The sequence below is a fragment of the Falco punctatus genome, assembly GCF_963210335.1.
Source record: "Falco punctatus genome assembly, chromosome: 1".
In the NCBI taxonomy this organism is placed as follows: Eukaryota; Metazoa; Chordata; class Aves; order Falconiformes; family Falconidae; genus Falco; species Falco punctatus.
Genome location: NC_137580.1, coordinates 68,223,578 through 68,237,932, shown reverse-complemented (window position 1 = coordinate 68,237,932; position 14,355 = coordinate 68,223,578). Strand labels below are relative to the sequence as shown.

The window sequence follows — 14,355 nt, the reverse complement described above, 5'->3', positions numbered from 1 at the left end:
CTCTGCAGCACCACCACCCCCTATCCCAAATTCTCACACACGCTATCTTCTGCACAAATCCCCCAGAAGCTGTTTAAAGCTGCTGAGCCGGCAAGGGGCATGGAAAGGGGTGGAGCGTTTTCAGCTACTCCAGCAGCAACTTCAAGAGCACTGGACAACCCAGGTTAGAAAACATGTCCCTCAAAGCAAGGTACCACATCCTCTTTGCATCTCCTTTCTAGGATGCTGGCCAGAAACCCATGGTCAACCATGACCACAGTCATCAGACAGCCCTTTTCCACAGTATTCTGGCTGTAAATGGGTCCACTTCATAGTCTGCTTTCACAGCCTCACTCCATTTTATTTCCAGGTAATAAGGAAAAGAGAACCCAGTCATAAATTGTTTCTATTTAATATAAATTTGTTATAAATTTGTATAAATTTGTTATAGCACTATCCCAACAACACTTCTGCACCGAAATTTGGCTCTCATTTCCATATGGGAAGTTTGAAATATTACAGATAATTCGTTGTTTAAAGAGTGTTAATCTGATCCTTTTAAGTGCTTCTGATTGTAAATCAGTATTAGTCGAGTTTTCTCATTTTTGAAAGCTTTGCTAATCTAAATGCTAATTGTCATGGAATTTTTGAAAGCCACAAATACACTTCTCACAGGTTTTCAAATGTCTGTTAAGCTCCTCTGTCACTCTTTTTAGCCCCCGAAGATATGCCAAATCACAATGTTGAATTATGTAGCTTGTGAGGACTTCCCAGTTGCATCCTGCCACATGTCACAAATGGTGTGCCTTTTACAATTACTGTACATAGCAAGTCATAAGTTAACTACTTCCATGTTATGGAACAATCAGGAGGATTTTTTGTAGTACCCTTCTACTTCCTTGCTGATTTGAGATGCTAAAAAGCAGCATTTTCCCCCCTCTAAAAGTCAAGTTGGATAGGAAATGGGGAATCTCCATTTCCAACACAGAATTGCTCCCATTTACAAGTCTTCTAGAAGGCTGTGCTTAAAGTAACAAGAAAACACCCACCTTTCTGAAAGGTACTCAACAATCTCTACGTTGTCTTTAATCTTGGCTTTCCTCATTTCCCCTTCCCTCCTGGCCTCTCCCAAACTCATTTTTAGCATTATCAGGTCTTATGCCACTCTCGGTTGATTTCAAAAGGAGAAAATAAACATGAGTTATTTCTTCAACAAATAAAAGTTATTTCAAACATTGGTGTTGGGCCATGTCAACTGAAAACAAAATCCTGCTTGGGGACAGTTCCACAACTCTTAAAGAATGGCAACATGCTTTGGAGCACCCCAGGATAATTTAGCAAAGATTGGAGCATCAGGTCACAGTATTCCTAAAGCACTCTAATATTAAAATATTTTGCAAACCAGTCATTCAGCAGGCTGGAGGAGATCATGGAACTTGGCTAAATCCTAAGCAGTGAAGCTAGAAGAAACTTGCTGCTGCGTACAACCCTGGGAAGAGGGGCCACTTAACACTACCACCTTAACTTCACCAGTCAAATGATGTCCAAGCCAAAAAGCAGGTTTGGGGTCCACCTTAAAAATCAGTTATGAAAAAAAAACCAACAACCCAACAACAAACCCAACCATAAAAAAACCCCACACCCAAAACTTTCACAGTATCTTAAATCATTTCTGTTTTTGCGTCTCTTCCGTTACTTTCCTCTGAACATCCCACCACACAACCCTCCCACCATTTCATCCTTCTCACTTACATCACTGTAATTACAGCCCTGGCTGATCTCCTTTGTGCTGATCTCGAGATTCTTTCTTTGGTCTTGCCACCTACTCATTTCTGATTCTTCTCAGATAACAGAACGCTTGTCTCCTTCCCAGACCTCCCACCCTCCTTCCCCCTCTTCCTTGCACCATCCCTACGAGTAAGAAAGCTAGTGTTTTCCTGTCTTCAAGAGCTCTTTGCGGCACTCACTGAAAGGCATTCCCAAACTTATTATCTCCATCCAGTAAAGACTACAACAGCTCTGCTGTGGGCCTGGTAAGATATTACGCTTGTGGGCAAAACATTTGTTGGATTAGGCTTGCAAAGGGCAAGAGTCTTAACCTTCAGAAGTTTACTTTGAAGTCTGGCTGATTCAGGTTCCCTAAATCATTTTGTGCATTTACTTCCAGCTAGAGCACATCTGTACGTCTGCAGTGGGGAGCTTTCCCTCGGCACACTATGTTTAGTGAGGCTGCCTACATGCACATATATGGAGTCAACAGCACACTCCCTCTCCAGAGGAAGAAGATACCTACTGTCCTCATACTCCGTCATACAAATTGCGTGAGGACAGAGACAGCTATTGCCAACAGTTTCCACACTGTTGCAAAGCTTAAGGGGAAGAAAGACAGGGGTGTAGAGATGAAAGGGAAAGAGAGAAAACCCACATACTCAGAACATTAATCCTTTACTATGGAAAATGCAGAGAAACTCCAACAAAACAGTTCAGTGTAGGCAAGGCACTCATCCTTAGATTGTAAGGCATCCAACAAACCAAATATCCCTCAGTTTTCAAACCGTCACTTGAACTTGAGTTGTATTCCGATCCCAATCAAGTGCTCTAAGTCAATTCAGATAAAATTATGCATGTTCTGCTTACTAGGTTCTGTGTTAACTTGAGAGGGAAAAAACCAGTAATCGTGGACCTGGGCAACTAAGCTGAAATACCAATTCTAAAACTCAACGTTAAAACACTTGCTTTTAATTTTTTTTTTAATAATAGATATAATACTTACAGCAGTCACTGTAACTAATGATACTTTACAGCTACATTTGTTGTGTAGGCTAAAGAACCCAAATACTGCAATCCACATTTAAAATCAGCATTACTCAGGCACATTGCGAAGAGCAAGACTGTCTGCTTGCCTGAAAACCTTTTGCTTATCAGGAAGAAAAAAAAGAGCATGCATTTTGCCTTTTCATGTTAAAAAAAACCCCACAAACAAAACCAACAATGAACAACCCAAAGTCTTAGATCCAACAGAGTTTAGACTAACCAGGACAATGGCATAACTACAGGCTGATGACTGCCACACTGCACAGAGCAAACTTAGATTTGGCTTCCTCTGGCTGCAAGTCCAAGCTGAGCAGAGGGCCAAAGGAGGCCAGGCTGCTTTGCTGACCACTCTGAGTGCCAAGGGGATCACAGAACGAAACGAGGCCGACGGAGAGGCGATAAAGAGACAGTTTTTGTTATAATGTATACGTGTCTTTAGAACGTAGGGCGGGGGGTTGCATGGTTGCTGGAATTCTCATGGATCTCCTGAGAGCAGTCTGGGTTAATTAGACAGTGTAGAACAACTAGTGTATCAAATGAATACCATTCCTGCTAGAAAATGTATTGCAGTGAGAGGAAGAGAAGGCCCAGCCTTCCAACACCAACACTGAGAAATTAGGATCTCACTGTGGTCCTGTGTGCACTCAGAAGCAGACTAGATGTTGTTACTGGATATGTGGGATCACTAGTCATTCCATCTTTAGTGCAGATGATATGATATGATAAAAGAAAAAACACACAATGGAAATATAACAACAAAACCAACCCGCACCACACATGAAATACCACTGTACAGTTGAGAAATTCTGGATACAACTATACAGCCCCATCTTTTAGCAGATTTTTTGTTAGTATACAGGTGAATACATTTTTTAAAAGTGTACCCAGCCAGCCAGCATCTAAAAGATGTCAGCACATAAAATGTACTCCGAAGCCAGCATCTAACCTGCTCTTATGAACTGTGACAGTCTGCTGGCTGGGAGGGTTTGCACTGCTTAATAAACCCATCCCTGTGCTTCACAGGCAGACTTGCAGCGAGTCAGTGAGGTATGGTCAATTTGAAAATATTAAGGTGGAGAAGTGAAATGGTGAACACCTAATAGATAGCCGGTATAAAAACCATCAGTAGTCAAAGTAACATTAGCTTTGGGATATGATAACTTCTGCAATTTTTGCTAAATTCATATTATTGCATAAAATTTATAAGAAAGCTTATTTTACAATTCAGTTTTATCATCAGGAAAGCTTTAGAGATGTTCTTACCATGCTTCAGATGTAGGCAGCTGTCATTCTGGGGCCTGTACCTGTAGAAGATTGTTTTCCTTTAACAAATTTCTTTACAGACTTTTTGCACATTCCAAATAAGTTTGTTTGCTACAATATTACATGGATTTTTTTGGTGTGTTTTTGGTTTAGTAGTTTGGGTTTTTTATGGTTCTTATACCAGCCATTTTTATTGTGGAAAACAGGGTGCTTCTTTGTATATATTTTACAGGCAAAGAGGAGACCTCACTGATGCTTTTAGCCAACCTACTAGGCAGCTGTTAGTGTACACAGAAACACAAAACACAGCAATAAAAATACAGTGGCTACAAAAAGGTCAGTGTAAAGTTTCTCGTGTCCAATAATCCCACAGTATTTGAGAACAGTTAAGTCTAAGGATGATACAGCGCTGGCTGAGGAGAAAAGCAAAAGGTAAAGCAGGACAGTGACTGCAGCAATGCAGAAGTTCAGCCAAAGTTGTTGATGCCATCAGGACTGCGGCACAGCAAGGCATAAGGGAAAGGAGACACGTATTGTGTGCACTTTCACAAGCTTGGATTCAAAGTGAAGTATCTTAAAACATCCATCAGAAGCAAGTGTTAGAGAAAAGCATGTAAAAATTAAATAGCACAAGCCCTGGTTTCTAAAATACACCTGAGGTGAATGGTAAAAGTAAGAGTTGGCCATGGCCTACCTGATGCTGATTCCTGCAACTTTTCTCTCTTCCTCTTCTTTTTCTTCCCCTAAAAAACAGGAAATTTCACCATACCATTGCATGCGTAGAGCTTTTCTTGGTCACTCCCCCACCACACAGCATAGAAATGAAAGCCATTTGGACACTGAGAAAGCATTTAGGAAAAAACCCAATTGGTTTCAGGGTAGCTAAAACCTTTTCTAACCCACTTGCAACTGTTTCAGTGGTAACAAGGTTTGCTCTCAACATCTATGGAGAAATATGCACGAGCAATACACATTTTTATATCCACACGGAATTACAATTTCTGGCAGTTTTTCAACTAACCCTGGCAGCCGCAAGCATCTAAAAGACTTCTCACGCTTAATAATCTGATGACACATATGTTGATATCATAATTTATGGCTCTTACAAGAGCTCTTCACACATTCAGATACTTACACTGTCATACATGGCAACAGCAGACAGGGTGTTGAAAGTACCCAGGATGACCATGACTTGCCCCCAGGGTGCACACCAGCCAACTAAAACTGTTCTGATAACGCTGGTACCTTAACAAAAGCCAAGTCTCATATGGCTGTGCCTGGCCTGGAGAACGTGCTGTACAATAAGCAAATAGCAGGCTGCAGTACAGCAGAGCACCCTTAACACGACCAAGGTGCAGGGCAGAAGAGGACGTCTGGCAGCTGTCTGCCTTGGACACCACACTGGCACCAGCATGCCAGCACAGCTCATTGCGCCAACCCACACACACAACCTTCTCCCGCACCCCCATCTATGGAAAAGGCCAGAGCTCCTCATTCACACAGTCTTTCAGGAAACAAAAGGTCAGTTTATACCCACAATTTTAAACCTCGGTCATTTTGCATTGCCCTAATTACTGCTTTGATATTCCTCCATGTGACTTCTCTTTATTGTCCTACATTGTCAGTCAAAACTTTTTTTCTTGTATGTTTGGGAAAAAAAAAAAAGAAAGGCATATCCGTTTATATTTTAAAGAAGCCTTCAAGGTGCCAGGACAGGCTCTAACAGATGAGCTCTAGCAAAGGCGAACCTTGGTGCAGACGCTGTAAGCGGGACTGCAGCCTGCTGTCCATCCTTCTGCCCGCAGCCAGAGGCCACCCCACACACACAGCTGGCAGCCACCAACACATGTCCTGGTACAGACCCTGCCACGCACAGTGGCCACAGACTAGAAGGGCTGAGGGGGAGGGGCACAGCGTGCCGTAAGCTAGCTCTGAAGGTGACAGGACGGAAAGCAAGTGATGTGAGAAACCACCTCAAACCACCGCAGTGCTCACAGATGGACAGCAAGCAAGGGCTCCAAATACAGGCTACACTGAAGCTACAGCAGATGAATTTGTCTCCAGCCCGCTGATAGTCTGGGTCTGCCCAACTCAGGCTGACAGCAAGGCTGGGCAATGCCTTGTGAGCGAGCTTCCGAAGATGGGACCAAGGCTAGAAGTTGGAAAGCAGATTTCAAGGGCTCTTGGAAACTCGCAGTGATATATGCTTTAGGCACCGAGGCAATACTTCTTTACAGAGGAAAGTGCATTAGCGCAGATGTTAACATGGAAAAATCACAGGAGGAAAATTATGGTTTATTCTCTATGGCAGGCTGACTTCAAGTGCTAAAACATTCTGAAAGCTGATCTGAGATCCATCTATGAGATACCAGAAGCAGAGGAGCAGAAGGAAAAGGCTGGGCTGGAAACTAATTGTCAGCATTGCCAAATGAAGCAGTTTCTGACAACTCCAGCACACACAGACACCATCACATTATGAAAACACTGTGCTTCTCATGACTATCACACAACTTTGCAGAACTGCTTTGGATGTCATTAATAAAAAAGCACACAGATATTGTCAATAGTTGCATAGCAATGCTTAACATTTTCTTGATGTTTCTGAAATCCTGCATAACCAGGCAAACTAAAATAGAAGAATTAAAACCAAGTAGTACATATTTTTAATTGTACTGTTTTATGAAATTCAGCCACATGAAATGGAAGTCACTTCCAACTCTCAAAATACTGAAGTAATATCTGTGCTAAATAAGCAGTCAAAAAATGAAATTGTATCCAAGTTAGAAAAAATGAAGAGAAAAAAGAAAGAAAGAAAGAAAAAAAGGTTATATATACCTGAAAAGGTTTCACTGATACATCTACTATGATCACCTTCTCACTTCCACTGCAACAAATGTGTGCACTCCTGGCAAGGCAGGGAAAAGGACTGCGAGAGGAAGCGACCAGAGTTCTCCCTTGTAACATACAGGACTGGAGTACATCGCAGCTATACTTCCATACAGGATGTAGGTTGGAAGCACACCGAAGAAAGAAATCATACGTGCCACCTTACACACTCCCGATGTCTATCAAGGCTTTTAAGAATCTGCAGGTCCACTGCATGTGCTGTATGGCAGTAGGCTGTGGGCAAAACACGTCAGGTGCCCAAAGTCAACATGAGCAAGCATCGCAGGACAATCTTGAAGGCTGACTGACGTCCAGTAAGCATGAACTGACAAGGCTCCAAAGTGGTTTGATTTTCCAGCAAGTAAGTTCAAGACAATTGAAATCCCATCATTTTCAGGAGCGTATCACTAAGGCCCTATTTGCTTCCAGGTATATTTCAAGACAGCTCTGTTGACACGGTCTGGTTACTGGAAATAAACCCTATCTGCGTAAGGTCATGACAACTCATCTACGAGAAAAGATGACTGTAAGACAGGCAGAAACAAGCTGCTAGGGCTTACAGTAGCGTCTGTGCTTACAAAACCGGGCATGGCTGTCAGCGAGACCAAGGCATTTGCTTCAAAAGACAATCACATAGTTTCTGTGTCAATACCTTCTGTGCCAGTTTCTACAGTTTCTGTTAACACTGTATTTAGGTACCTCAATCTTTGATGTCCACAAGACATTACCAAAGTAGAAAAATACGACTGTCCACCTAATGCAGATGAAAACCTGAGCCAGATATAGCATGTACACCTCCTATCACAGTAAATAATGCCACAGCTGACGGGGGGACAGAAGGGACCCCAGATCTCAGACTAGGATCAGTCTTTCAGGATGCTGCTTGTTAGTTTCATAACATAACATATGACTAAACTGACACCTCATCGCACAGCTTGCACTGCACAATTATGCCATTGTGCTTACAATGTGCTATTAACACTTGTTTGATATTTAATTATAAAGTAAGAGTAATTTTAAGAAAATTTAGTAGCTTCACTGAATGGTATAAAAGCAGAATCTGTCAGGAAGTTTACTTATACAAATTTTGCAGGCCTTATTTCAGAGATGGACCATTCTGTATTACTTTCAGCTAAAGTTCAGTCTGCATTAAGACCCCTGGGCTTTCAGTTCTCTTTCAAGAGACACATCCCTTTTTTGCTCAGGTCTAAAGAAGATTTCTGGATAGCAAGTGATCAAATAGAAGATTATGGAAAAATCACAGCTGTACAGTAAAATATGCTTTCAGACAGTATGGGTCATTGCCTTAGAAAAAATCTTTCAGTTTTCATCTTTTCCTCTGAAAAACTGTGACTTCCATAAGCAGCATGTCAACTACAACAAGAACATCTCGAGTTTTCTGGATGAGTGAAGTACAAACAAATAAGGCTAATGTTTTACGTTTGTCCCTCCATCCAAAACTTTCCACAAATTAAAAAGAAGAAAATAAAAAGAAGTTAGGTAAAGGAAGTTAGTTTTTAAAAAAAGCCTTCAAGTGAGTGACTTACATAGTTGTCTCTTGCAGACCAGCCTGGATAAAGCTGCATGTGTAGCTGCCTTTCTTTACGAGCTAGTTCATAATATTTTGCTTGTTCTTCACGGGAGAGAGCATGCCACTGCAAACAAAATAAACATAGCATTAGACTAGGACATAACTCATACCTAGGCAACAGATGACACGAGCAAGTGTTCTTGTGACTTTGATTCAGTCCTTCCCCACTGCAAAAATGAAATTCATTAGCAATTACAAGCACCCATGTTTTTTAACCAACTTTCAGGCATTCGTCAGCTCTGCAACTGCCAAGTGCCTTGAGCAAGACAAAAATCATTTATGGAAACAGGGCTCACCAAATAACCTGCTCACAGAACCATGCTCTCCTCACACTACTTAAAAAAAAAAAAAGCCAACACAAAATCCCCAATCCAACAAAAAACCCCACCGTTTAGCTCCTGACAAAACAGAAAGGTTTTGTGCTGCTTTTGAAGGGCAGCAAGCTCCCCACCACAGAAAGGTTTGCTGCCTTGGTTTTAAGCAGCAGCTACACACAGGTTTCAATGCCGATGCAGAGGGCTTTCTGGGTGTCAGCAGGCTCCTGTTCCAAGATCAACTTCTTAAGTACTGAGCTTCTGATTTCTTTTTGTTACAACAGAAGAAAATGGCAACAGCAAAAAGTTTCTAAGAGACAGAAACCACAGAACTGTAGTCTTCCAAATTACATGAGTTGACCTGTGTAGTCAAGTAGGGATAAACTTACTGCTTTTACGTAGTTAAAAAAAAAACAACACAACCTGAAACAAAAAAAACCCTTCACATCTGCACATTTGAAAAGGCACCAGCTACATCAGTATCTAATCATGTTGTTCTTGTTGAAACACCTATCGTAGACCTGAACCAAGAAGAGTAAATGCCTTTTATTTTGAATCAGATTCCACTGCTGCAGCATTAGATGCATCTTCTTGTTTGACTCTGCCAATATGCATGGGGGGGAGAACTTATTTAAAAAAAAGCCACATGAAATCATTAAGAGACTCATGCAAGAATAATTTACAGAACTAGGATTTCAGATCAGATCACGTTTGTTTGGTATGTCGGTTTGTTACATGTCAGAAGACGTGAACTAAAGCACTTGTCTGTCTGGACTTGGCAAGTTCGATGTGTTACTGAGAACGCAGCAGTTCAGCCTATTTGCAACTTTCAGACTCCACACGGGCATTCCAAAACTGGAAGGCAGTGAACGTTACGCAGTGGCATCACAGAGCCCAGCAGCGTGTGAAGCGTTAGCTCTTGAAAACAGAGGTAGTTCTTGTCACAGAGTGGCACAGGGTATAGTAAACAGTGACCAGGAGGACTGAAGACAAAACATTTGACAATAATTAATCTCCAAGCAATTATACTGGATAACTTAGACATGGTTTGTACCACAGTAAAAATGAAATTTGAGGTACTTTCACAGAGAACAGTAACTTGAAAGGAAGACTCCAAGATGTGGAAAAAGCAGGTAAGAGGCACTGAGGCTTGATTCATTACCAAAACGGAGATAAGCAAGCCACTGCCCTCATTCAAGCCAAGAAAACAGGGGTGACATACTAAGCAACTGAGATCAATTACTGAGGGAGTGAGAATGAAAAAACGATCCTAGAGACTTGGATGAAAGAATGGAAAAGGCAAGCACTGAGATGTCCTTAGAGAGAAGATAACAAGAACATCAGAGACAAGGCAGAAGGCTGCAGGAGCCAGGAACCAGGACAAGTACCAATAGATGTATGCTCTGTTTGAGAGGGTTGGGTGGGGTGAGGGTCTTCAGATTGTAACAGAGAAGGAGCAGTTAAGGTCATGTACTGATTTCCCACTTAAAAGCACAGGATTTCCAGAGAGTTGCAGTGTCTCTCAATACTGCCTTAGTCAGTGGTCAAGAAGGGGGATTCGAATACTCCCTACTCAAACTCTGACTGATACAAAAGTTGCCCCTTTTCTCATTTCCAGGACAGTCAAGGGCAAAATGAGCATCTACCTCTGCTGCCTTCCCTTGGAAGAACAACACTGACCATGAACATGAAGTTTGTCATTTTGGGTTGGTGTGCATCTCTTTTTTTTTCAGAGCACGGAAAGAACAAAATATGCATACAGTGCTGCAGAAGGAAATGGCCTCAGCAAGGCTCTGGGATCATCAGTACTTGGCTGGTGACTTCCGAGACATTCAAAACTTGACTGAACAACCCCCTGAACAACCTGATGTTACTGGACCTGCTCTGAGCAGCTGCTGGACTAGATGACCTTGCACAGATGCCTCCCAGCCTACATGACTTTACAACCGAATCACATTACATTCACTTTTTGAGTTCCACCTCTACTGGTGTCCAGTGTTCATCTTTGAATGATTCCCTCCTGCTCTGATGGATGGCAGTCTATGGAAGGGCCCAGAGGGTGATTTGAATGCACTTCCATGTGTGAATGAGGATATTTCATGCCTGAGGTGCTGACACCACGAGTGGAACAGACACGAATTTGATGATGTTGCTAATGCTGAAAAAGGAAAATGAAGATACTGCTTTTAGTTGCGTGTTTTATCTTATATAGCTAATTTGATAGCTGCACATTAGTTAGCACCTCAAGCAGAAAGTCAGCCATCACACCCAACTAAAAGGAAACACAAATTAGCAGCACACGTGAGTACACACACACCCTCCTGTACATACCCTTCTGCCAAGAATCTGGTTGATAGCTGCGCTTTCTTTCAGAGTACACTCTGCTACAACGTTCGCTCTCATTTCTTTCATGTACAACATGAAAGCATTCAGAGGTTTCTTAATATGAGGTCTTTTTGGCTCTTGTTCTTTTCTCTGTTCGTGCTGAGGCTTCCTAAAACGTGGTGGGGGAAAGGGAAAGGAGGGGAAAAAAAAGCATCCATTTACCTTCAGCCTAAAAAAAAACCAATGGAAAATTACCAACCCGTGGTTACAGTAACACTTAAGTAGTAAGAATGAGAATTTCAGTGGTCATGTCCCATTCACTTTCATATCTTTTCAGAGAACTGACTTAATTTAACACTCAGGGAGGATGTCAGGTTGACAGTCTCTAGCAAATAACATTTGATCTGTGAATCTACACCAAATTGATCACTTCTCTCAATTATTTTTGAAAGGCTACCCATAGTACCCTAAAAGACCACTGCTACAGACAGGAGGATAGCTCCTCATCCGCTTCTTTCTTAAGCCTTATTGCTTAGTATGGCAAAAGGCTGCTTCTTACTAGTAAATTTTGCAGTTAAGATCTTTTCCAGCAGAAGGTTGTGAGTTCACACTCAAGCAACATTCACAGGTAGACAGGTCCATGATTATGTCTGAATCAAAATGACTGTTGCTGATAGCTAACAAGTGCTGGACTGGAATGAAAAATGGCTTCACGTCTCATTACTCTTCCCAAATAGTGCCCCACATCTCCCATTTCAGTTATAGGAGAAGAGTTAAAATTCAAGAGAGTTCATGAAAGGCACCTTTTTTTATTTTAACATCTTTGACTCTTCTTCAGATAGAGTTAGTTCTCAAACTTTTATAAAATAAGGGCTAGCGCAGAAAGGCAGACTCACACATGCATTAGCTCACTGTCGTTGTGCGGATGTTCTTGTTTTACTTGAGGTGTTACAATAGCTGGGTGAGGGATTCCAGTTGTGTGAGGGCCTGGAGGACCAGGAATCATGTGATGTGAAAACCTAAAAGAGAAAACAAAGGAAGGTCTGTAACCCTATGGAAGACAGGCATCAAACACATATGACAGCAGTGGGATGCCCCAGGAATGTCAACACTACAAGAATGTAAATGCTACAGAGCTTGCAATGGAAGACAATTCTTTAAGAGTGCATGAAAACCATTTGGCTAAGATTTGTGCATTGTAGCCCATTTATTCAAGAAAAACAAACACACAAAAAAATCAGTCAACATTTTGGTTGTAAAGAAGTTCTTTTATTACCTTTCAGGCAAACAGTTTTAGCAATGCAAACAAGAAACATTTAATGGTTGTACTATTGCACTGACTAGCAATAAAAATACACATTTCTTAACCAAAAACTGTATTTTCACACCAAGATAGAAACATTCTTAAACTATCCACCACCAGCGAATGCAAAGGAGGGAACTGCCATGCAGAAACAAATAAAATAAAAGAAGAAGAGTATTTTCAAGAAGTCCCTGATGGCTCTCTAGGGAATCTCTTACTTTTCAAGGTACTTAAGCTAAAAGATTTTAACATCACTTCACTTGAACTCACTATCGTTCCCTCAAATGCTTAAAATAAAAATACATTTTAAAAATCCTGCATCCTGGAAGAAGGGGTGGGGGTGGGGGGGTGGAGAGAGCGACTTCCAAATAAAGCTTCCTTTCATTCGTACAAGAAGGAAAATGGAGAAGAAAACCGAAGTACCACTAACTCAATCATCCAACCCTATGAACCCAGGTCATCCCCAAGGATAGCTGAAACAGATCTTGAAGGTGCTGAGCATTGCAAGCTCAAGCACAGCAGAAAACCTGCATGCTTTATTTTGAACTGGCAGGAAGTACCATTAACATGAAAAGCAAGCTCACGCCCCAAAGGGTTGCTGAATGAGTGCTGGTTAAGGAACGGCATCCAGCCTCCCCTTTCTCCATTCCCTAGCCCCCTTGCCCTTCTCCTTCATGCCATCAAAATAAAGCAAACATGAAGCCCTGTAACGAAATCAAGTCATTTTGTTACGGAGAAAGAATGGGTTTTCTTCCCAGTCACCCTGACAGGCACATGCTTATCATTCCCCTGTAAAGAAGTGAAGGGACAGTGATAATCCAAAGGAGTCCACACAAATAGAAGCAAGAGGACCCACCACTTATCAAGTGGCCTGTCTTAAATCCTCGTGCAAGAGGATGTGTCTTCTACAGGTCACACAAAACACCAACCAAGAATGGTATATTGCAACCTTGTGTACACAAAGCACAGGATGCAGAAGCTGTCTTTAGAGTGCAAAAGCAGAGGAGAGGAGGTCTGGAGTGTGTCATGGCCAGGTCTCAATTAGCATTGCTTGCTTGCACTTAGACATAAAGACACAGTGCCTGATTCACACACCAGTACAAATACACTGTGCTGGCATCCCCTGCCATTAGTGGCTCTGGGCTATAAAATACCTACTTGCGAGCAAGTTTCCACACAGAGCGATACCTAAATGATTCAAGACTAATTACTAAGACTTTGAAATTAGGACTAGAGAACACAGACTACAGTGACAATCCACCTGGTTGCATACTTGCATGAGCAAAACCCAAGGATGCACACTATATGTTGCATCTAGAAATGAACTAATGACTCATTTCAGATGAAACAGCTCAATTAATTGTTGACAATTCACCGGTGCTCCTAATTGCAATACTCCAGAGACTGCCAAGAAAATGCTGAATGAGACCAGTGTGGGATCCAGGCAAACTGTATATACACAAATAAGTTAAATAAAAATGTATGCATAAGGTTTTAGCTGACTGAAAAGCAAGCAAAGGCAGACCAAGATGCAAGCAGAAGACCAACTTGCCCTCTAATGCCAACAGTTACTCCCCAGTCAGTCATTCACCTCCTACACCTACCTGGACATGGAAGGGTCGACTGAGAGTGAGGATGGATAGGGCTGCCTGAATCCACTCGAGATGGGATATACAGGCTGACCTTGCCTGAGGTCACAGAAGAAAGGAACCCATCAATCATATGATACGGTATTCAATAGTTACTCTAGAGTTACAAGCACTTGATGGGAACTCAGTACTAGTCACAAATAAATAGTAACAGGTAAAACTTTCAAGAGTTCTGCTGTATTAAAAACTAACAAATACTTGAACACTTTGGGCTTTCTCCCTTGCTATTAA

At 41.8% G+C, this 14,355-nt stretch overlaps 1 protein-coding gene across 5 annotated transcripts in view; it reads right to left on the bottom strand.

Moving 5' to 3' along the window:
* Window positions 1-14,355, bottom strand: part of LEF1 (lymphoid enhancer binding factor 1) — a 93,065-nt gene that overhangs the window by 21,513 nt on the left and 57,197 nt on the right. For 2 of the 5 annotated variants that reach the window (XM_080374050.1, XM_080374049.1), the window contains 5 exons: window positions 14,080-14,163; window positions 12,069-12,191; window positions 11,179-11,341; window positions 8,490-8,597; window positions 4,751-4,799 (listed from right to left, as the gene is read on the bottom strand). In XM_080374050.1, coding sequence (XP_080230176.1) covers window positions 4,751-4,799; window positions 8,490-8,597; window positions 11,179-11,341; window positions 12,069-12,191; window positions 14,080-14,163 — 527 coding nt within the window. Of the gene's footprint in view, window positions 1-4,056; window positions 4,098-4,750; window positions 4,800-8,489; window positions 8,598-11,178; window positions 11,342-12,068; window positions 12,192-14,079; window positions 14,164-14,355 lie in introns of all 5 variants that reach the window. The other 3 variants (XM_080374051.1, XM_080374053.1, XM_080374052.1) reach the window with 3 other exon arrangements.